This window comes from Nelumbo lutea, chromosome 2 (assembly GCF_056320005.1).
Source record: "Nelumbo lutea isolate HS-2025 chromosome 2, American lotus-T2T, whole genome shotgun sequence".
NCBI lineage: Eukaryota > Viridiplantae > Streptophyta > Magnoliopsida > Proteales > Nelumbonaceae > Nelumbo > Nelumbo lutea.
This window is the reverse complement of record NC_142685.1, coordinates 36,071,820-36,094,974: the sequence shown is the minus strand read 5'-3', so window position 1 is coordinate 36,094,974 and position 23,155 is coordinate 36,071,820. Positions and strand designations below refer to the sequence as shown.

The 23,155-nt window shown below is 36.3% G+C and overlaps 2 protein-coding genes across 5 annotated transcripts; both read left to right on the top strand.

Annotated features, from left to right (window-relative positions):
* Window positions 1-458: 458 nt before the first annotated feature.
* Window positions 459-12,172, top strand: LOC148869861 (E3 ubiquitin-protein ligase DA2L-like). The gene is made up of 8 exons (XM_088973245.1): window positions 459-850; window positions 949-1,000; window positions 1,110-1,155; window positions 2,019-2,100; window positions 2,251-2,422; window positions 2,529-2,619; window positions 9,549-9,615; window positions 10,981-12,172. The coding sequence occupies exons 1-8, from the start codon at window positions 653-655 to the stop codon at window positions 11,635-11,637; spliced, it is 1,365 nt and encodes a 454-aa protein (XP_088829371.1). The 5' UTR covers window positions 459-652; the 3' UTR covers window positions 11,638-12,172.
* Window positions 12,173-14,072: 1,900 nt separating this feature from the next.
* On the top strand, window positions 14,073-22,394 carry LOC148869860 (cytochrome c oxidase subunit 6b-2-like). 4 transcript variants are annotated; one of them, XM_088968904.1, is made up of 6 exons: window positions 14,945-15,143; window positions 15,263-15,325; window positions 17,111-17,205; window positions 17,331-17,419; window positions 17,563-17,644; window positions 22,085-22,394. In XM_088968904.1, the coding sequence occupies exons 3-6, from the start codon at window positions 17,194-17,196 to the stop codon at window positions 22,136-22,138; spliced, it is 237 nt and encodes a 78-aa protein (XP_088825030.1). In that variant the 5' UTR covers window positions 14,945-15,143; window positions 15,263-15,325; window positions 17,111-17,193; the 3' UTR covers window positions 22,139-22,394. The 4 variants fall into 4 exon arrangements, with proteins under 4 accessions (XP_088825027.1, XP_088825028.1, XP_088825029.1 ...); XM_088968903.1 differs by lacking the exon at window positions 15,263-15,325 and having other exon boundaries at window positions 14,855-14,957; XM_088968901.1 differs by lacking the exons at window positions 14,945-15,143; window positions 15,263-15,325; window positions 17,111-17,205 and adding an exon at window positions 14,073-14,484.
* Window positions 22,395-23,155: the final 761 nt, after the last annotated feature.

Here is a 23,155-nt window from a genome sequence, read left to right as displayed (position 1 = left end):
TAATTAGATTAGAAAGCTAGCAAATTGTTTTAATGGAGTAGAGATTCATTCTTAATGCCTATCAAACGGTGGATCATGACCATTCCAATATTACATATACAGTTGCGGTTCCAGACAGTTATTTCCATCTGTATAATGAATCTGGAGTTGTACCAAGTTCCGCATCGTGATGCTTCATTATCAGGAAGATCATGTGAACTTTTAAACTAACTGAGCCGGTGGGAGCCTGCGAGCCTGCGACCATTTGTGGCGTTTTCCGTAAATATTAACAAATTGGGGGACAAAGTTGTATTATAGAAAGTAAAAACAAATCAGCCGAAACCAAAAGTATAAGCAGCAGAAAATGAGAAAAGGGCATGCAAATCACGTCCACGTCATCACTCATCAGGGCATTTACGACATTACGTAACAAGTCAAGGACATTCCCGTCAAAACAAAGAAAAAGAAAGCTGACCAGTGACCACTTTTCCTTCTCGTCGACTGCTTCGCTTTGCCTCCCTCCCCTCTCTCTCTGCTACTTTGCGTCTCTGCAACTACGTCTAAAGAATCTCTCTCAGAATAAACGAAGGAAGATTGAAGAAAGAAGAAACCCTAATCCTAATAATAAATGAATAAGGAGATGACAAGAAACGGGGACCGATGAGGAGTCACGATGGGGAATCGGATTTGCAGGAAGAGTACGGTGGAGGAGCGGTTCACGAGGCCGCAGCGACTCGTTCGGAACCCGTCCATTCTCGACTACAAGAAGCTCCGGAAGCTCATTCTCTCCCAGAAGCTAGCACCTTGCTTTGATGGCGTCGAGGATTCTGATAATAATCCTGATCTCGAAGAATGCCCGATTTGTTTCTTCGTAATAACTCTCCTATACTGGTTCTCTGTCTTTGTAATATCATGCTTTTCAGTCTCTTTTTTCTTGGTTTTTTGATGTTTGTTCTTGGGTTTCCTCAGTATTATCCGAGTTTGAATCGGTCGAGATGTTGTATGAAGGGTATTTGCACCGGTATGCTACATTAGTTTTTCTTTTTTCCGATTTTTGTGAACCAGAGGTTTCGAGCTCCAAATGAATTTTATTTCTAATTGGGTTGTTTCTTTAATTGGTTTCATTGCAGAATGTTTTTTGCAGATTTGGCCTTACAATGCTATGAATTCAGCTCAGTATCCTCTTTAAGACGCGATTACTTGGACTATATTTATTTATCTATCAATTGATATTCTGTGGATTGGGGTTGGTTCTTTCATATACATCATTTATTTGATTCTCTTGGTTCTTTCTTCCTTAATTGAACTGTTTCTGTATTTCAAATACTGTATTTTTCCTTTTTTTTCCCCATTTCTTTTCTTCTCTAATAGTCGTGAAAGATTCTTATTTTTTTTAAGATAAAGTAAAAATTTTATTAAACAAAAGAAGGTACAAGGAAAGGTGATAAACAATCACCCGAGGAAAGGTGAAAGGTTCTTATTGGATTTAGTTATTATGAAAATAGGGGCTGATACTCCTATGCTGATTGCTGAATAAGCTGGAAATTTGCAGAAAATCTAGCAGAACTGAAAAGCTAGGGAATTGAGGGATTCCAAGTAAATTTCCATGGACTGTATTACCATTTTCTTGGACCATGAGTTTAAATAAGTAGTTAGTAACCATAAGAAACTCTGAATTTACTCATATATGACCATTATTACATCAATTTCAATACTAAAAGCAATGAATAGCAAAATGAGCTGGGATGAACATGACCCTATTTTCATAAAAGCATTATCAAATACAAATATGTCTTCTTTCACCTCCTACTTTGAAGTTTTCAGTCTGAGAGCACATTGAATCATTTCTACTCAACGAGTCAATGTAGCATCCTCATGCCCAATTTGCCCATTAACATCTAGTAATGATTGTAACTGTCTTTCTTTTATTCATTTTATCTTTTCAATGTTAGGAAGATACATCTTTCTTCTATCAAAAAAAAAAAAAAAAACAAATAATTCATTAAGCTCTTTTAAATTGTAACCTTAGCTAATAAAAGGTGCCCATTTTGTAAAACTCCAAGCTATGCTGTTGAGTACCGAGGTGCCAGGACACAGGAAGAAATAGACCTAGAGCAAGCTGTATGGCTCCTTAACTCTGATTGGTGTTTTTCTCGCTCTCTCTCTCTCTTTTTTTTTTCATGCTGTAGATAGTTATAACTCACTTTGAGGGGTTGGGGTATATGCATTGGGATGCTATAAATCTTATGTGGTTAATTTTTGGTGGTTCAGGAAGAACAGAGGGTAATTGAGGCCAAAATAAGAATACAGTTGCGTGAATCACAAAATACTGAACGACTTATCCTGGGCAACCAAAATTCTTCTTTGGAAATCCAACCTTCAGCCATAGGCTCCCAGCAATTGTGCAATGTTGCATCTGCTGATATTGACTTACAATGTTTTGGTATATATTTAAGTTGTAGTTCTTAAAGGTTTATTGATATTGGTTTAGTTCTTGTTATTTTCTCCATATCTTATTTTAGCTAATATTTGTTTGATGGAATGAGCAGGTGGATTGCAGGACATAAACAACACAGGTCTATCTTTTGTGGGTGGAGGAATCCAAGTTGTTGGATCTCCTGGAAATGCATGGAGTGGAAGGTTTGTGATATTCTTTTCCTTCTATTTTATACCACCTTGTCCTCATAAAATGAAATTTTCTATATGAAATGGTTAATAGTGTTTTAGAGATGCCAAAATCTCTGTTACAATTTACTTGAGAAAATCACCTAATACTAATAGCCTTGATCACCTAATACTAAAACCTCAGGCTGACAAGCATGTGAACATTGGCTTGAGTGTTCAAGTGATCTTTTTTTTTTGATCAGCAAAAAACTTTCATTAATAACAGAGAAATTAAGTTACAATAGATAAAGATTGCAGAGGGACAAACTGCAATCTCCAGCAATTAGTTACAATTCTGCCCAGTACAATGAAGATCTATTTGCCCCTTGTTTTGCTAGGGTATCTGCCATCCCATTTGCATCCCGTTTGACCCAACCAAACTGAGAGTTGAACTTCCTTGCAAGTATGTCAATTTCTCTGAAGATAAATTTGAGCTTCCAAGGTATTGATGTGATGCTTTTGGCCCAAGAGATGACCAATAGTGAGTCTCCTTCTATTTCTAAGTTTGTTGTTCCTATCTGCTCAGCCATCTTTAGACCTTCGAAGTAGGGCTAGAGATTCAGCCTGTATTGAGTCACCAAAACCTATTGGTCCTGAGTAGAGTGCCACCACCACACCTAGATGATTTCTAAACACACCCCCTATGCCTGCACTTCCTGGGTTGCCAAGAGAACTCCCATCAAAGTTCAGTTTTAGTTTGTTCAGTGCTGGTGGCTTCCATTCCATACTTACAAGTACTTTGGGTACATCTGTTTGTGCTACTTCAGCCCAATTTCTTAGGATCTCATTCGTGGAGTAGTTTCTGTGTATCTCCATGATCTTCGCCCAATGTGCAGTTCTGATTTTTATGGCTTCAATAACTTCCTCCTTTGTTTTGCTTTTTCCAGAAAAGATTCTTAGGTTTCTTTCCTCCCATATAGTCCATACTGTAGCCTACTCTTACCGCCTTCCATAAGCACTTTCCTCTTTTCTTTTGTTGACAAGGAAAGAGGGCTGAATAAACTTGCCACATCCTGTGGGGGAACCCATCTGCATCCAAAGAGAGAACAAACAACATTCCAAATACCAGAAGCAACAGAGCAGGATAAAAGTAAGTGGGTTAGGGTTTCACCACATCCCAAACAAAGGACACACATATGAGGAGAGAGGCAATTGTTTGGCCTCCTTTTCTATAGCACATCACAAGTGTTTACCTTCTCTAGAACACTTCCCAACAGAAAGCTTGTACTTTTGGAGCGATCGGTTTAGACCAGATTTCTCTCACTGGGAAGTTCAGCCCCCTAGAATCAATGTGAGTGAGCAAACCAAAGAAAGATGCACAGGAAAAAGCAGATGGGTTCCACTCTTCCAACATAGGTTCATATCTATTATACTTTACCTTTTGCTAAAAAGAAAAAAGATCCTGGATAGCCCAAACCAACATTGGGCAATGTCCCCTTTTAAGCTTAGGCATGGCTTTCTAATGTTAGCCCCATTAAACTAGAATGGGCTATCAGCTCCTATTCTATCTAATTAATTAGGTCATGTTCGCTTGCAGGGGCAAAGCCAGGATTTTTCTATTATTATTATTTTTGGAAATTTGGGTAAATTTCTTAAACTACCCTTATGGTTTAGGTAATTGACTAAGTGTACCCTTACTGTTTGAAAATTGACTAACACTACCCCTACTGATTCTGACAATTGACTAATACTTCCCTTACCGTTAACGTTCCATCATAAACCACTCAAATGTGCATCATGTTACTGTTGTAACTTTCAAAACTACCCAACTTACCCTTGTGATAACTTCCAGCACTGACACCGGCATCTGCGAAACCCTAACCTTTCAAAGCCTTCCACATTTGAGGAACCGAAGAAAGAGGGAGACGAGAGGTGGTGAAGAGGGAAGTACCAAATTAGAGTTAGTCATCTTCTAATCCGTCATCTACTTGTAGAATCATCGATTTAATGTTTCATTTGAATCTAGAGCTTTCTTGTAGAGTCATCGAACTAGACAAAATTTGATGATGGGTTGAAAGCTTTTGGAACAGAAATTGAGGAGTGATTCCTGCACCTGAAAACCCCTTTGAGAATGTCGGCAAAAAACCCCTCTACCACCATTAACCGCCCACCACTTCGGGACGAGGAGTCACGTCAAGTTCAGCGGGTTGTGGAAACACTCACCTTAGCTCACATAAGATGACGTAGCTGAAGAGGAAGGTACGGTGGGATCTGTATTACCGAGGTTATCTCACAATAAAGTGAAGGAGGAAGGAGGAGGTTGGAGCTCTGTTTTTCCGAGGTTATCTCACTGCAAGTGTGAGATATCGTCTTCGGCTTAGCTCGCATAAGACATGTACTCTCTCTCCCCTTTTCTGTCTCCGACGGAGCTCTGTTTTATCGATAGCTCTGTAAGACGTCGATAATGGCTTCATCTGACATACTCAACTCCTTCGGCTGTAACATACTTGACTCCGTCGCCTCCAATGCTTTGATCCCTTGGTATGTAGGAATAGGACAAATTTCTTTTTCAGATCTTCTCTTGGTTGGTCTCCGGTAGTTGCAGCTGGGAAGAAAAAGTATTAGTGGAACCAAAGAGTGATTTCAATACTGTGAAAACCAGAGAGAGGTAGAAGGCGGTATTTGGACATGTACTCTCTCTCTTTCCCCCCTTTTCCCTGATTTATTTTGAAAATTTGAAGAAGAGTAAACGGTAAATATAGTCTTTTTTGTCTTGTTGTTAATGAATATTAAGGGGTGTTAGCGATATGGGAAGTATTAATCAATTGTTAGAAACAATAGGGGTAGCGTTAGTCAATTTTCAAACAGTAAGGGTACAATTAGTCAATTAGTTAAACCATAAGGGTAGTTTAAGAAATTTACCCTTATTTTTTTTGGGGCGGGGGGAAGCTAATACGATGAAATAAACATGGATGGAGCTTTGAGGCATAGGGGGAGACCAACTCTCCCCCAGGACCCCCCTCTCTACACCTCTGTTCACTTGTCGCTTCTTCTTGTTGGGATTGGCCTATATCATAAGCAACACTTAACATGTGGTTGAGTGGTCAATTTAAGATGCTGGACTTGTGATTATGAGGCATTTATTATATGGTTTTAGTGACAATTTTACTAGAAAGTCCTTAAGGTAATATTATAGGGCTATGTGATAAGTGGAATCCATTACAAGGACATCTAATGACCTAGTTTCTTATAAACATGAAACATCCCAACTAAGGGTGAGTATGGGCAACAAACTTATATGGTTTGTCATTGGATGTGGTGGTGATATCCTAGCTACTTGAGTTGAGTGATACTCTACACCTAACATGTGGGCATATTTAGGATATTTTTTTTTATCAATAACTGTCAAATTTTATTATTATAAAGCAATGAAGTCTAATATTTGTATTTGATTAATTTATTAACTATCCCATGAATTGTTCAGATGTAAAAGTAATTATAGCCCTTAAGACTTGAAAAGATTTTAAAGTCTTACAGTTATGTCTACTCATTTTATTATACTAAGGATGAGGTTACAATATGACCAACATTCTTCATGTTTCAGGTAATAAAAGGTGATTGTAGGATTTTGGGAATGTTCAATATATAACCCATGCCCTTAGACAAGAGGAAAGTGTAATTACCAAAAATTCTGATTGAATTAGGACACTTGCCAACAATCCTAATTGGCTTAAGGTTATGTTAGGAAATCCTAGTTGACATAGTTAAAAGGAATATGTGGTTAAGCATCGTTTTTGAATCTGAATTCCATGGCTTTTATAAAAAAAGGTGTCTAACTAGGCAATAAAGATCACAAGGGTGTCTTATTATAATTTGTTTACTATGGCTACACAATATTACAATGCTTTCTAAATACATTCTCTTTTTTATATATTATTTATGTTTTGTTAAATGGTTGTACAATCAAAGCATAAAAGATCCAAGGGTTTTAATAAGAAGAGAAGGTTAAAATAGTTTCCTTGTCTTCTCTCTTACATTAAATAGAAAAGGGCTCTACACCTTTTTCTCCTCCCTTTTGTTACTCTCTCTTAATTTTTTATTAGTATATAATTATAGCCTTTTTTAGTAACTAATATTTTTTGGCATGCAATTGTTTTAACTAATTATTATGTTAGTGTTGTGTTTGAGATATTAAAATTAATTGGTTTAAATTGCTATTGTCTTTTAGATATGATGATTTGCTATTTTTGAGAAGAAAATTAATATTTTTAGTAAATGCTGTTGCTAATTTTTTCCATTTAAGTGACCAATCAGAAAAAATCTATTTAAGTGCATACTCATTGTTGAGTTAGGAATCTTGTTGAATTCCATATTGCCTAGATATATGCAGAAGCCTTGACAACTATGCTGGTTTGACTTGGACTCCTGTGTAAGTCCCTCGATAAAATCTTAGATGAGTTAGGAATCTTGGTGAGGAATCATAGTTGTACTAGGACAATAGGATTCTTGTATTTTGCCTTAGAAGAACTCTGGGGCAGTATGAGAGGAATCTTAGTTGAACCAGAACATTCAGAAAAGTTTCCTAGGGTTTGTCCTGAAGTGTCCAGACCTTACTGGGATTCTTACTACACCCAAGTGGACACTTTCTAGTGTTTTCTTTACAAGGATTTTAAAGCTTGTTATATTTATTTTCGCAACATGTATTCTGAAATTGTTTTATGAGGTGTCTAGTAGTGATAGGATTCTTTCATAAAACCCATGCGATGGTGATTGGGTAAGACTAGGACTGTCAAGTGTCAATGGGTTGGGTAGACCTGATGAAACTGAAATGAACTGACCAAATTATATAGGGCCTTGATCTACATCATCTCTCCTGCTTATAATTGGGTTGGGATCAATTTTGTTTGTATTAGCGTATTAAAAAGAGATTCCTCCAATCTAATACCTGTATTTCTCATGGTATACTTATAAAATTATCATGTTATGTGTTCTAATGTGTCAATTTAACTAAGTTGCAGGTTTCTTGTCAAATTACAGGTTAAAAGTAGAGCTGTCAATTATAATCGGGTCTTATCAGGTTAGACCTGGTGCTCATGATTAATAATTGAGTTGGTTCTAGGTCTGTTATCTTAGGCCCTATAGGATCTAGTTGAGGAATGGTTCTGCACAATTGTTTATCGTTTTAGGACTAGGTTTACTTTGATCCAAACCAGATTCAACCTGTTGACAGCACTAAATCAGGTAGTTATCCTACTACACTCATCATCACCCATGCTTTATCCCAACTATATGTGGTCAGCTACACGAATCCTGTTTCGCCAATCCATTCTATTTAAAGCTATATCCAATGTTAAATTATTAGTGCTTAAATCATTTCTTACTACTACTCGTGTCCTTTTTGGTTGTGTACCCCTAGCTCTTCTAGCCCCTTCCACTTGTAACAGACCACTTCATCTAACTGGAGCTGTTGGTGGTCGAATACACATGACAAACCATCTTAGTCTACTCTAACCGGAACTATGTTTCTACATTGATTTCCCTGTGACTGGAGTTAAGTAGGGTCGTAGGGGTGTAATTACAAATGTCTTATTGGGCTTCTTTGCAATTCTAGGAAGTTTTCTAATCATGACTACTGATTAGAGAGAACGAGATAAAGATTTTATAATAAAAGCTAAGAGATAGTATTTCTGTGCTATTTCTTTTCCAAAAGGAAACATATCTCTTTGATAAACCCTAACCCGAAGAGGTAGATACACTAGTAGGATCTGAAATCCCCTAGGAATCTTTTGAGATTATAAATACTTGCTATAACCCTCCAAAGAATGTCAGGCATCCTACCCTAACAAATTGTTGAGCCTTATTAAGACTATCAATAGGCCTCATTTTGGAACCAGATTGCTGAAGACTAAGAGAGCATTATGAATTCCTTTCAGCCTAGATTGAACTGCAGCTAGACAGTGATTTAAAAGGCGTGCCTTAGGCACACAGACAAGGCACATTTTAGGGTAGGCACCTTGCCCAGGTCCTAGGCACAACCCTTTTAAAAGGCACACGCCTGGTGCGCCTTGTGCCCCAGCCCAGGCGTGCGCCTTTTGAAAATTTGACGTGCTCTTGTTCATTCATTCATCCTAATAAGGTATCTTCTTAAAAAGCAATTAAAACTATAAAATCATTAATATTTTTTTGTGTGAGAACTAAGAATTTAAGATCTTAATGTGGACTTGTTTGGGCTTGCCTAAGGGGCATGGCACAAAAGCAGTTGTAGAATCAGGAATGTATGTCGCATTAGCTACTTGAAGTAATGTAATTGAGAAAAAAAGAGATTGTGGGTTTTATATGCTTGAAAATGTTTTATATGTTTGATTTTATTTTTAAATTCTCATTTGGATATGCTTTACATGTTATGTTTATGTATTTTAACTTTCGATAATAGGTTTTTTAAAACATTTATTTTAAAATTGAAGTTTATAGTTTTATTAATATTATTTTTAATAATTTTTTGAATTGTTTTTTTTTTGCATTTTGGCTCTTTTTTTTGAATTTTTGACATTTTTTTTTTATTTTTAGCATTCTTTCTTTATTTTTTTGCGCCTTGCTTAAAAAGGCATGCGCCTTGCCTTGTGCCTTGCGCCTTTTTTGCGCCTTGTGCTTTTAAAACACTGCTGCTAGATCTATCATCTTCATTTGGTGATTTCTCAGATCTGATTTCTTTCTAGAACATGTATATCTATAAGAATGAGGTATAAACAAATTAGAAAACAAAAAAAGATAATAAAACCACAAGTTTTGTTTGTTTTTATGTACATTCTACATGTCATATATCTGACAAAATCCCCGATGTGACTGGAAACAAGTTTTTTCTTGTTTCTTTTTTTTTTCAGATATATTTGTTTCATTTTGTTAAAGGTAAAGGAGCACATACTTGCTTCGGTTAGTAGCTAATACGGGGGATTTCTATTATGCAGGTATGATGAATTTGATATAGATCTTGAAGAAATAATGATGATGGAAGCTATATGGCAATCTATTCAGGTGGGCATAGTTTTAATGTATGCCATAAATTTTATTATATAATGTATATATGAATTTAAAATATATATTATGCCACTATATTTTATATTAAAGTCATAGGCCCAGTACCCAGCTTGGCCCAGGCTTGGGCTTATGACTTTTTTGGGTCCAGGTCAGTAATTTCTCTCTTCATTATTGTGCCTCAAGATCCTCTCAAAATTGTCAGATTTTTGGTTTTCTGATAAAAGAACAATGACATAAATACAATAAGATTAGCATTAAGTATCCCATTCACCTTGGAAAGTAAAATATGGAGTGCTCATTAAAATGTTGTCAATTTTTATATTCCTACTTCACACTATCTTTTTTTTTCTTTTTTTTTTTTTTTTTTTTTCTTTTGGAGGTAATTGAAGTCTATTAAGGGCCAAGGCCCAAAAGTATGCTGTATACAGCTCCTCGAGCAGTAAGGGCATGAATCAACTATATCACTGCTATGTACATAATTACATAATAGTGAGTGGAGTACATGAATTAACAAATATCTCCTCAATCTTCTGTTGACCAACTAGTCCATTAATTGCCAAATATAAGGTGTTTTAACTAAGGCATTGAGTAGAGTAATTGACATGAAATCTGACCTGTGTAGTCTCCATATTTAGTGGGCTTAAATTGATAAAATTACTGAATCCAAAATGGGATGGAGTGTATATGGGTTTGCTTTCGTGTGCCTCATTTAGAATAATAACAAATGTGGTGTGATTAATAATAGACTTATGTGGGCCTACAGATCCATAGACTCAAATGTTGATAAAGGTACATAAAATTCTCATAAAAGTTATTTTCAAGTCTATTTCTGATGTATAAATATCAAGTCTTTAGTTTATTTTGTTAATAATATATTCTGATTGTGTTTAGTTTAAATTGTTAATGGTATTCAATTTTCATATCCAATCCAGTTCAATCTAATGCCGATGAATACGATCATATCCAATTATTAAAATGTCAATTTTGGAGCTAGGTGTATTTGGTTTTTTTTTTCATGTCAGCCCAATCTTTCCTCCTGGCTTGAAGGACCCTCAAAATTTAATCAATTTCTTACAATAGAAATTATAAAAATATGACTGAATGCAAAAGCTCAAGGAAACCATTTAGAAACAATTGATGCTTTTGTTAATTGATAAATAAAACTAAAAAAATCTTTAAGATTAATAAAATTCTCTCAATTTTTTGATCCTTAACTGTAAAATTCTCTCACATATGATACACAGAATAAATATTACTGCAGAATATGGGGATGTCTTTAATACCAGTCTGTGCATTGCATGGGTCCCTTGTAGTTTCTCATATGTTGATTTGAATTGTATTTTATCCTTGCTTCTTTCTCAGGATAGTAGACTACTTGGTGGTCTAGCTAATCAATCTTCAGGATCAATTGGCACAGTTGGTGAATTCTATATCTCAAACCAAAGTGAGTCATCTTTGGCAGTAGTTGGCCAAACAGGAGTACCTACTTCGGATTCAGTAACTGGTGCAGTTGCAGTTGCCATTGCAAGTCTGGCAGAAGATAACACTTTTCATTCAGAAGGCCCTCAATCAATTCGAGATAATAGCGAGGTCAACCAAGGGGAAAATCAAAATGCTGTAGTAGGAAACCAGAGCTGTATGCTTGGGACCACATGCTGTGGTGGAGACTCACCTATTAACTCTGACAAGGAGGCAGAGTTTGATGATACAGAGTCAGAAAATTGCTGTCTGGTAAACCGTTGTTCCATGACTGAGGATGATTCCCGGGGATCAATCTCTGCCTATCCTCTAAATGTAAGTCAATGCTCATCAGAGGGGTTCATCTCCGGTGAAGATCCAACAGCAGAGGAGGCTAATGATGTTGAATCCTCCTGTTTAAGCAGTCTTCACACAATCTCAGATTCATCATGTGAAAGCACGAGCGCTTCTAACATTGGTGGGAGCCCTAGCTATTTGTCGCATTCAGGCCCTACCACAATTGAAAGGCAGCTTAGACCATTTTCCAACTTCTGTTCATGATCCTCTCACACATTCACACTTTCATCAGACACCTCATAAATGAAACATAAGGTGAGATCATGCACAGTAGGTGGAATCGTGACATCATGGTGTTTGAATAATTTTTGCTACCAATCATTGCTATCCAATGATAGCCAGAATCCAAGCACCTAGGGCAGGCGTGATCATAAATTATCACTTTTATGAACTTTTGGCCCTATTCATTCTGTAGGGTCAACTCCTATTGCTTCCTGTGATCAATCATACAAGCATAAAACAGGGGAAGGACTTGATATTTAGTGCAGATTGTACCATAAGGTGTGTGGGTTGTGCTTGTGCATTTATACAATTTTGATATGTATACAAATAGTAGTCCCAGCCTCCCAGTTCTCAAAATAACTTTGTGAACCATAAAATTGGTGATGTTTAGTGGTTGTCTTGGGTTGCAGATGAAGGGGAAGTTGGAAATATGGATGGAAACTATTAGATATTCTTAGCACTTAAAATGATGTTCTTGATCACCATGTTATGGCAGCATTTAAATTTTCTGATTGTATTTCAAGATGTCTTCTTTAGAGGTTATTTTAAGGTGCATTTCCTGGTTGAGATTTAGTCATTATCTGACTCTTCTGTTCGATTAGAATTGCTTCTCAACTTGGCGTCATCACTTCCCTGCAATATTACTCCAACGGTATGTTTTGAAGGACAGACATTGTTGTCAAAAGGGATAAACTGCCCTCTATTGAGAGCCGGAGGATTTAGATTGATTGTCCAGATCAATTATGACAATTATTTTATTGTGCTGGTTAATGGTTTGAAGCGTTTGACCATGCTAATTTAAACAATAATTGCATTGTGGTTGTTTTGATTCCATGTGTTTGTTTTATTTGAACCCAAGATTTGTATATTTATATGTTCAAGTGTTTGAAATGCATGGATCAGTTGATCTCATATAAAAAATTTGATATTTTTCTATGTATTAAGTAGAGCAATTGGTTTTAGGAAGGTAAAGTATCAGAAACGTAAGGTGTATTGGAAAGATTAAGAGACGTTTCGGGATACACATGTGAAAATCAAGATACACATTTTTACATTAGGAAACTTGTATAAATCTTAAAAAATCCATTAATAACAATAAACATAAATTTTATATGACCTTAAATAAGTTATTTAAACACTTGTAAAGAAAACAAGTTATTTAAACATGCAAACCCATACTTCAATAGTTCATATAAAATGTGAGATATAGGGACAAATTGGTAATCGTTGAAGATAATGGTAATTTTCAGAAAATCAATATAATTTATATTAATGCTTATTAGTATATAAATTTTAATAATCAATTTTAACATTAATTAATCAACATCCATTAAGAAGAAAAATATTTGCTTAAGAATAATAATACATACAATTATAATCAACAATTGAATATGTAGTGGTTTGTTTGTTTATTACAATCAAATTACCAGGGTTCAATTCTCCTTGTTTTTCTTATTTGTAGTTTTAAATATGTTGGTTCAATGACAAGTCAACTTCGAATTTATTGCTTTAATGGCGGGTCAAATTAAAATTTGAGTTTGAATATTATCATAAATGTAGTTATTAATTATTAATTAAGAGAAGACAAGATTTATTAAGAGAGAGGTAATAATCATAGGGTATTAAAAGTTATTTAGGCAAGTTTCCTTAAATGTAGGAGTTATTAGAGAGACAGAATTATTAAATAGGCTTATTTATGAGAGAAAGATAATCTAATATTACAATATGTATTGGCTGATACATTCAAAATATCGGTTCATCGGTCTGATACAGACCCGAAATGACTTGATACTCCCCTATCTCATAACTTTATTGTCTTTGTTTTTATATCCCTTTTTGCAATCCCATCGCAATCTCAAAGCGGTCCCCAGCAATCCATCAAATTGGGTGATTTCTCTCATACAAATACTGTTCCCCCTTTCCGTTCCAAATGCAAGCAAGAAGGATTTCAAAGAATCGATGGGGGGACTTTCTTACCCTTTAATTTTCTTCAAATTTTCAAAAAGAACCACCGAAGCAGTAATATATTTTAGTTAAAACCTCATCCATAAGCAGTAATATATTTTCAAAGTAGCCCTCCGCTTTTGGCTTCATCTTCCTTATTTCTAAGAGTAGTGTTTCTGGTGCTACTAGCTACATGGACTAATGAATCAGACGATGCATTCACCTTTGTAGTCTCTTGAATAAGCTTAAACCTCTCGCCTTTATTGGGTCTCCCTTGTCGAGATGTAAAATTGGCAATTAGTGAAGCCTTTGACCTCTGTAGCTGATAAGTGATGACAGTGGAGCTGATCTTATCCAAGAGCTTGCCTTTGTTCTAGTGTTCAGAAAGATAGTATACTTTAATTACCCATATTTGCGACAATGAAACTACTTTGAGTGCATTGACTAGTCTAGATGACACAAATCATTAGCCATGAAATTCCACCCACTATAATCTATGGGTGAAAAAGCTACCGATGGCCGGGTGAGCCAACACCTCCTCCAGGGGAAACCGTCCCACTACCCTCTCTCCCTCGTCCCGTTCCACCAAATCTGTCAGGATCTGACCCTTCCTTTCTTTAATTTCCAACTAACAGGTCCGATTCCAAAACCAACATGATCAAAAATATGTTAAAAAGATTAGGAAGATGCATCTTTCTAGCATTCGCCAGTTTTGAAACTATTACTAGCAGACGGTGGAATAGGGGAGAAAGGAGGCAGGAGAGAGAGAGGCAGAAATCTCTTCAATGTTGGCCATGGAAGAGAAGCTCGTTTTTTATTTCCTTCTTCTTTCTTCTTCGTCAGCTTTGTCCCATTCGATCTGATCTTATTTCGTCGTTGACATGGGTACGTTTGGATCCACTCGAACTCCTTTTTGAACTCGTCTTATATTTCGAGTGGGATTATTTTGAAAATCTCTATGTTTTTTATTAAATTGAGAAGATATAAAAATCTTTTATTCAATATTTTATTTTGAAAAATTAAAGAAAATGATGGATAAAATAGTGCGAGAAAACTTAGAGTATTTTAAGTTTCCAAACAATAGAGGTGAATAACTCAATTTATTAAAACTTATGGATAGTTTAAAAAATTTGCCCATTAAAGAGAAGTCAGATGCCATGCCAATACAATTGGCTATTACTTCAATTCCTTGAAGCCCACGGCTTTTGTACGTGCCAAAAACTCGTATGAGTGACCAATGAATTGCGTTCAACTCTCTTTGGCTAATATTCAAATTGGGTCTCTCTCTCTCTCTCTTCTTCCTCGCTCTTCTTGAAGCTCTTCGTATCGGTCAACTGGATCTGCAGATGGCGGACGAGGTAAGATCAACCATAGAATCTTCTCGGCCATCTGTATGTGTGTTTAATCGAGGGAATGAAATCCCATCGGTTGAACCGTTTCTTTTGAAAATTTCATGGGCTTTCTCTCTGGAATGCTTTGCAATCACTTTGTCATGGTTTCGTATTTCAAGACACTATTTATCTGATAAAAATGATAAGTTTAGAGTTTCGTTTTCTAATCATTTCTTTTTATATCTATTTGTCTGATTGACTATTTGTGTGTTTGTTTGATTTCTCTTTTCAATAAAAATTTCATTTTTTTTTGGTTTTGCAAAACTGATCAGGATGCTTAAAATTTTGATGGAAGTTGATGAGAGATCTTCTAATGCGAGATAATATTTTTAGAGGTGTGTGTATCTTTTTAGAGTGTTCTATTTTATTGTTTGCATTGAGTGGATCGCATGAAGAAAGTTGAAATTTTTTTTTTCGTTGGGGAGTAGGGTGATCAACTTTTAGCACGGTAGAAATTTCAGAGATTTATAATCAAAAGGGTTGGGTTAGATTCTTACAAATTTGGGGCTGTTCATGTTTGCTGGACTCGTAGAATGGAATGCTACACATTGTATAATCATTCAAAATATGTTTGTTGGGACATATTACAAATCCGATAATATCAAGGTGGGTTTGGAATTTTAGGATTAGTATACCTACTGAAAACTAAATCTGGTGTGGCACAACCCAACTAGAATATTTCTGCATGATGTGAGTTCTTAATAACAAGTTAAAATTGACAGGGTTAATTCTGGTTAACATGGATTTAATTGGAGTTGTCAGCTAGATTTATTGGTGGTAGAGATTCTGGTTTCTAAAAGGTGGTTATTTAATTATAAAGGGGGTTGATCAAATGGGAACTAGAATAAAAAGGAGGGTTAAGGTTTTACAGTCAACAAGAATAAAACCATAACTTGTTTTGAATGAGGAATAGGGTCTAGAAAGCAAAAGAAGTTAAAAAATTAAAGGAAAAGTAATTAGAGATAGTGTTTAACCACTCACGATCAAATGGGAACTAGAAAAAGGGAGGGCTATGAATTGGATATTAGAAAGAAAAGAATTTAAATGAAAAATTAAAGGAAAAGTAATTAGAGACTTAAGTTACTGTTGAGCTTCACAATGTGGGACGCTTGGCACAACCCTTTGTATATACAATATTTTTTTACATAAATGAGTTTTTTTTTTTTTTTTAAACATTACCAATAAAAAGAGGGTCTTACTTAAGTCTCACTGTTAGAAAGGAGCATGTAGTTGTACTTGCATTAAAAAAGAAATTTCAAAACAAGTGGATTCATCCAAGAATACATGTAATTTCATAGTTTGCATCTTTTATTTATTACTAGAAGAGACCCATATGATACATGGTCTGGTGATAGTAAAGGTATTTGTTATAAAATGTGCATCCCTTGAGAAATGTATAATAAATTTTCCATGGTATATTTGTTATCTGTTTTTTATCTAATCATTGACCTCAAAACTATAATAACTTAAATATGAATTTGGATACTATTGATAAGAGTTGTCATCATCATCTTCTAAGCCTTGTCCCAAGTCCCAACTATATAAGTAATGATAGAATGGTCATAAACAAAATATGTTATTCCAATGTTATAAATATTTGAAGTGCTAGCATCCCCCACATAGCATTTAAATCACAAAAGAATGTAATTGTCTGTTACATTTTCTTGTTCAATTTATGATGGAGTGCCTATTCCTCATCCTATCAATTTACAGTGTTCATTCAAAAACCCGAAATGTAAATAAAGAGGTATCATCATTGCGATGCATGTTACAATGATAAAACTAGGGTATCATGCATGAGAATGCAAGTTTGATTTTGAGAATGGACACCTTGTGCAAAAAATTGCTGGGGGTTGGGTCAGTGTCCAGTTTCCATTCCCACTACACTGGATATCTGGGACCAGCATTTTGGTAGTCCCAGTTTGAGTAATCAACTGGTACAAAACTTTGTTTTGAGTAAACAATTACTGAATCATGCCAATTCATGTGTACTACTTGCATATTAGGAACTTTAGTTGGGTTGATAAGGAAAAGAGAAAGCACAGAGAAGGATAAAAGAAACAGAAAAACAGAACAGTGACCTGCAATAATATATTAATATTGTTTTGTTGCTTTGTCAGATCAATTTGGCTCTGGAAAACCTCTTCTTGTGATGAACGTGCATGCCTATTTAGTTTTTCTTCATTAAAGGTTGCTACAAAAGATGAAAGAACATGTAAACTGTGTCAAATACTCTGTTTCATGGTCCACAAACTATCATTTGTTTTTCTTGGTTTAGATGTTAGAAGTTTATGTTGTTTCTTTTCTATTTTGATACTATCTTGTGGATTTCTCTCTCAGATTGAGTTGAAAACAGCACCAGCTGATTTTCGTTTCCCTACTGCAAATCAAACCCGGCACTGTTTCACTCGCTACATTGAATTTCACAGGTTGGTTTTTCATGGTTGAGGCATTGGGGTGTGTGTGTATCACTGCTCATCATGCATGTCAAGGGTCTTTATTTATCTATTTATTTTCCCAAGTGGTTGCCCTGGAAATAATTAATAAGCTCAAATTTTGATATCAAACACAGGTGTTTGCAAGCAAAAGGTGAGGAGTCTGGTGAATGTGATAAGTTTGCTAGATATTACCGTTCCCTCTGCCCAGGTGAATGGGTAAGTTGTATGTTTAGTTAGCCAACTTGATTTTTTTCTTTTAGTATCAGTTTGTTGTTTAGTTTTTATTTAGATGCAGATGTCTACCTACCTTTTATAAAATAAATTCAGTATAAGAGGTCTTTAGTCTCAAAGGGTCCATAGGTTAAATCTCATACTGTTCTTGATCTAAAACTATGATACCTGGATACCTATGCATGCCTATCATACTGGTGTTGGACATGATACGTACACAGGATACTGCGTCAACCCTTCTAGGTATATTCTATAGTATAACATTTCTAAAATATTTAAAACAGACAGTTTAACAAAATATACTATAACAGAATAAATGTCTTGTTTTGATCCTCGGGCTGTTGTGCACTGGGGTAAATATTTAAAACAGTCAGATCTAAAACAGCCAATTTAACATTTCTAAATATTTAAAACAGTCTGTCCCTCCATTGGTGGGAGCCTCGTGCACTGGGATGCCCTTTTATCTGTGTGAATGTTGCCATCCGTATATGGACATCATTAGATTGAAAACAGAATAAATGTCTTGTTGTAAATAAGACTCATTATCTTGGATTTTTCTTATTTTTCTGTCATTTATCATAAAAAGGAGAAAAAAATGAAGAGTAAGTGATACAATGTGCATCTAGGAAATGGTGGTTGGAAGCACCAAAACTTATAAAAGAAAGGATGCAGTGATGCACAATGCAGTGTACAGAAAATTGTAACTGTGAGAAGAATGTTGCTTCACCCATCCAAATAAAACTTGACTTTGTGGTGGGGAACAATAGGTGAAGGGAGTCAAACTTCTTTACTAATAGTTTAGTTGAATTTCAGGCTGCAACTCGTGTATATGAATGAGGAGTTGCCAGTAATTGCTGTTTAGCCAGAGTGGTTAAGTTGTCTGCTAGTGTTTAAATATGCATACAGGATGTACATTCAATCTTTTATCCATCCTACTAAATTTTTCATTAATTATATAAGATTCTTTTCTACAAGTGATACAACATGGTACTCATTAACGTTTAGAAGAAAGGAGTGCATTAGTAATTATGTGTTTAATGGTGCAATGGTGTGCTAAAATATGTAGGAGAGAGACATCAAAATTCCCAAATACAATGGAACTTCATGAATGATCTACATTTAGCCCTTATTATTTTGCACTAGTCATGGATGAATTAATTAAGCATGTTCAGGAGGAGGTTCCATGGTGTATGTTGTTTGTTGATGAATTGGTTTAGGGCCATTTTAATACATTGGGCCTAATGGGCCTACATAAGCCTAACTGACCAACTGTAAGGTGCCAACCAACTGGTTGTTAAGGGTCTCCTGTTGGTCGTAGCGGAGACGTGGGATCGAATCCCGCCTGCACCTGGGTTGGGAGGTGGGCTACCCCCATTGTGTAGCCCTTAAGAAATAAAAAAAAAAAAGCCTTACTGACCAACCCCATGCATTACCTGGGGCTGAGCCCAACCCCAGTGTATCAAATTTTAATTTAACCTGGGACAAGGTTGGGCAGATTTGGGGTTGACCTCAGGCCAGGCTTGGACCTGGATTGACATTAAGTCCAGCCCACCCAAGTTGCAGCCCTAGTCAGTTTAACTTAAAAAGTATTTTGAGATAGTTTTCCACAAAAGCATGAAAAATTCTTTCTGTGAGAAAACTTTTTAAATTAAAAAACTATGATGGTTTAGGTGAAACGAAAAGGGCTGATTATCCTCATCTGGGCACTTGTTACAGCATTCATATGGGCAACTGTATCAAACTAAGTTGGTAAAACGTAAGAGGCATAAGCCTCCTGAACACAAGGAGGCATAAGCCTCCTTAAGAGGTGGGGGAGGAGGAAGAAGCAGAAGGGAGGATCTCATTTTTTTTAATGAAGATGTTTTATATTAAAAAGAAAGAAGATGCATTACACCAATTGTTTCTTCTTTCTTTTATCATTTTTCTTTTATTTCGTTTTTTATTTTTCTTTCCCTTCCCTTTCTTTCATTTTTTTCTTCTTTCCTTTTTTTTTTTTGTATGAGGTGTGCGTGAGATGTAAACCTCTAGCACACCTCATGCAAAAGGTGTATGAAGTGGCATATGCCTCAAGGTGTTTTGGGGGCACCTCACCTAGAGGTGTACGCCTTTCAAAACACAATCTATTTTTTCACACACAACTACACACTCCAATGGTTGAAGAATAATAGTGTTAGAGCTAGCCGAATAAGGGTAGATCAATCAATTTATTTCTGTTAAGTTATGTGCTTATGTGGCAGTCTTAATAGAGATTTCCTGTCTCATACTTAAGTGGGGGCAGTTTGGTCTTTATACCACTAATTAGAGGCTAATCCATATTAAGGGTCGACTGATAGGGTTTAACCTATTTGGTTCGACTGTTCTCTTCATCATCATCATCATCTTCTTCTTCTTCTTCTTCTTCTTCTTCTTCTTCTCCTGGTTCGGACTACTATAGCTACAGAAAAAAAATGGTATCAGAGCCTACACTATGCCTTCCAGTTGCAATCGTGCGGCGTAGGTGGTGACGTCGGTATTGCAGTGTTCGGCCGGGACTAGATGGACTAGTGAAGCATGGTGGAATGTTACGATCCATTTGTCCCATGTTGGTAGTATGGGATGCTAATGTGAGGTATCCCACATCGGTAGAATGGGATGCCGTTGTGGGGTATTTATGTGCTTGGGTTCCCTCCCTCTAATAGCTAGCTTTTAGGGGTGCGTTTTCCTAAGGCACATAACAAATGGTATCAGAACTTGGTTTGGGAAGTTTAGTGAAGTGGTAAAGAATTTTGGAATGAAACAATGCCAAGTTGACCACTCAGTGTTAAGCTATGATTCAGAAGTCGGAAAGATTTTATTAGTGGTTTATGTGGATGATATTGTCATAACTGGTAGTGACAAATTGGGGAACAATAAACTAAAGGTCTTTTTGCAAAATCACTTTCAAACAAAAAAACCTTGGAACATTGAAGTATTTCTTGGGTATAGAAGTTGTTAGAACAAGACAAGATGTAAACCTGTGTCAAAGAAAATATGTTCTTGATCTGCTGGATGAAACAACACTGTTAGGTGCAAAACCAGCTGAAACTCCCATGGAACCAAATGCTAAGTTGAGCAGTGACACAGGGGAAATGTTTGATGATCCTGGAAGGTATAGACGGCTAGTGGGGAAGCTGAACTATTTGACTATCGCGAGACCAGACATCTCCTTTGCAGTCAGTGTGGTGAGCCAATTTATGCAAAACCCTCGGATACCTCACTGGAATGCAGTTCTTAAAATTGTTAGGTACCTGAAGGGAGCTCCAGGCCGTGGGGTATTGTACAAACCAGGAGGAAAACTTGAAGTAATTGGGTATACAGATGCAAATTGGGCAGGCTCTGTGTCTGATAAAAGATCTACTACAGGTTACTGCACATTTGTTGGAGGAAATCTTGTGACATGGAGGAGTAAGAAGCAAACGGTTGTGGCAAGGAGTAGTGCTGAAGCCGAATACAGAGCCATGACACACTACATGTGAATTAGTATGGCTGAGGAATCTCCCATAAGAAATCGGGTTCTCCATGGATAGACCTATGAAATTGTACTGTGACAATCAAGCTGCACTCCACATCTCATCCAACCCTATCTTTCATGAGAGAACAAAGCACATAGAGATTGATTGCCACTTTGTGAGGGAGGTTCTTACTGGAGAGATAAGCACAGAACATGTGGGCTCAGGTGATCAGTGGGCAGATTTGCTTACAAAAGGCTTAAGCTTAGGGAGAGTGAACTATATATGTAACAAGTTGGGATTATATGACATATATTCTCCAGCTTGAGGGGGAGTGTTAGAGCTAGCCGAATAAGGGTAGATTAGTCAATTTATTTCTGTTAAGTTATGTGCTTATGTGGCAGTCTTAATAGAGACTTCTTGTCCCATACTTAAGTGGGGGCAGTTTAGTCTTTATACCACTAATTAGAGGCTAATCCATATTAAGGGTCAACTGATAGGGTTTAACCTACCTGGTTCGACTGTTCTCTTCATCTTCTTCTTCTTCTTCTTCTTCTTCTTCTTCTTCTTCTCTTGGTTCGGACTACTGTAGCTACAGAAATAACAATAAGAAAACATTAATGTAGTGTTCCAGAGAATGCTTTGAATGGTTGCTTATATATATGGGGTGACTGAAGATGTAGTGCAAATCATCAGAATTATAAGTGCGTATCTTTTGAGCAGGATCCACCAATAAATCTCTAGATTCTTTACTGGTCGTTCATGTTCTCATCCAGTTCCTTTGTTTTGTTATCCTTGCTAATTACATTTTTTTAGAAACTTAAGGATCCATCCAACTTTTTTTAACTTCTTCCCTTGGTGGATCGCAGATATCTGTTAAAAAATGAAGAGAAATGTTCTGCTTCTGTTAGTGTCAGGTATTTCTGGTTGATTGGTTTTCTCTTTTACATGGCTGCAGATTGAGAGATGGAATGAGCAGAGGGAGAACAGAACTTTCCCAGGTCCTCTTTGATCTCACAGCAGATTTAGCTTTTTAACTGCTGGCAGTTGGTCTTCTGCATGGAACTTTAATGCTTCTATGTTTTATTTGATCTAATGGTTGCTAAACCAAAGAACAATAACTTAATAAGGCAGACAACAAAAGTACATTGAGTCTGGATTTTATTGCTTCACTCTTCTAAGAACCATGGTGCTAATGCACATAGAAATTGATCAAATGTTTATGTTGTTCAATATATGATTAATTTTCATTAGTGTTTTCTTTAGAAGTATGAGTTCCGTTTGTTCCCAAACTTAGGTGGCATTTGATAAATCTGAAATCTGAAAAACTGGACACGGTTTTTAAGGTTTTGAAAACTGGACTGAACATGGAACCGTTTTGGGGACTGGTTCCTGGGTCAAACGGTCTGACCATCTGGTTCGAACAGACAGACCATTCTAACTTAAAAAATAAAAAATAAAAAAAAAATAAATAAAATAAAAAAATGGTTAAAAACCGTTGTCTGGGTCGACGGTTTGACTGCCTGGGTCAGTGGGTCACTGACCAAATCAACAGTTTTTGGCCAAAAAGCGATTTCAGGGTGAAACAGAACCAGTTACCTGACCAGTTCCTAGGTCAACTGGCCCAACTGTCCGGTCCAGTCTGGTTTTCAAAACCATGGTCCAAACCTACTCCTGTTCTGCCGTTCATATCTGCTATTTTCTTGCAGTGACTTCTGGTTTTCAAGTATTTTATCCCCTCAATGACTATCCATCCTTTGTCATTAGATTGAATATGGCTGTGATAGACGATAGATGCTAGTGCTCTACAATTGTAGAGATGACTTGGATGGCTGGTGGTGCTTATGTCCTTAATCGTATAGCCAAAGGGAGTTTTCTGGACCGTCTTCTATGGTTGGTTGAAGAGATGCTCTGTTCGGTTGGCCTTGAAGAGGTGTTAACCGACTGTGGTTTGGCATTTTTCAAAAACCGAAAAGATATATGCCCATAGTTTGGTTAACTGAACCCTGAGAACCCGTATTACCTGTTA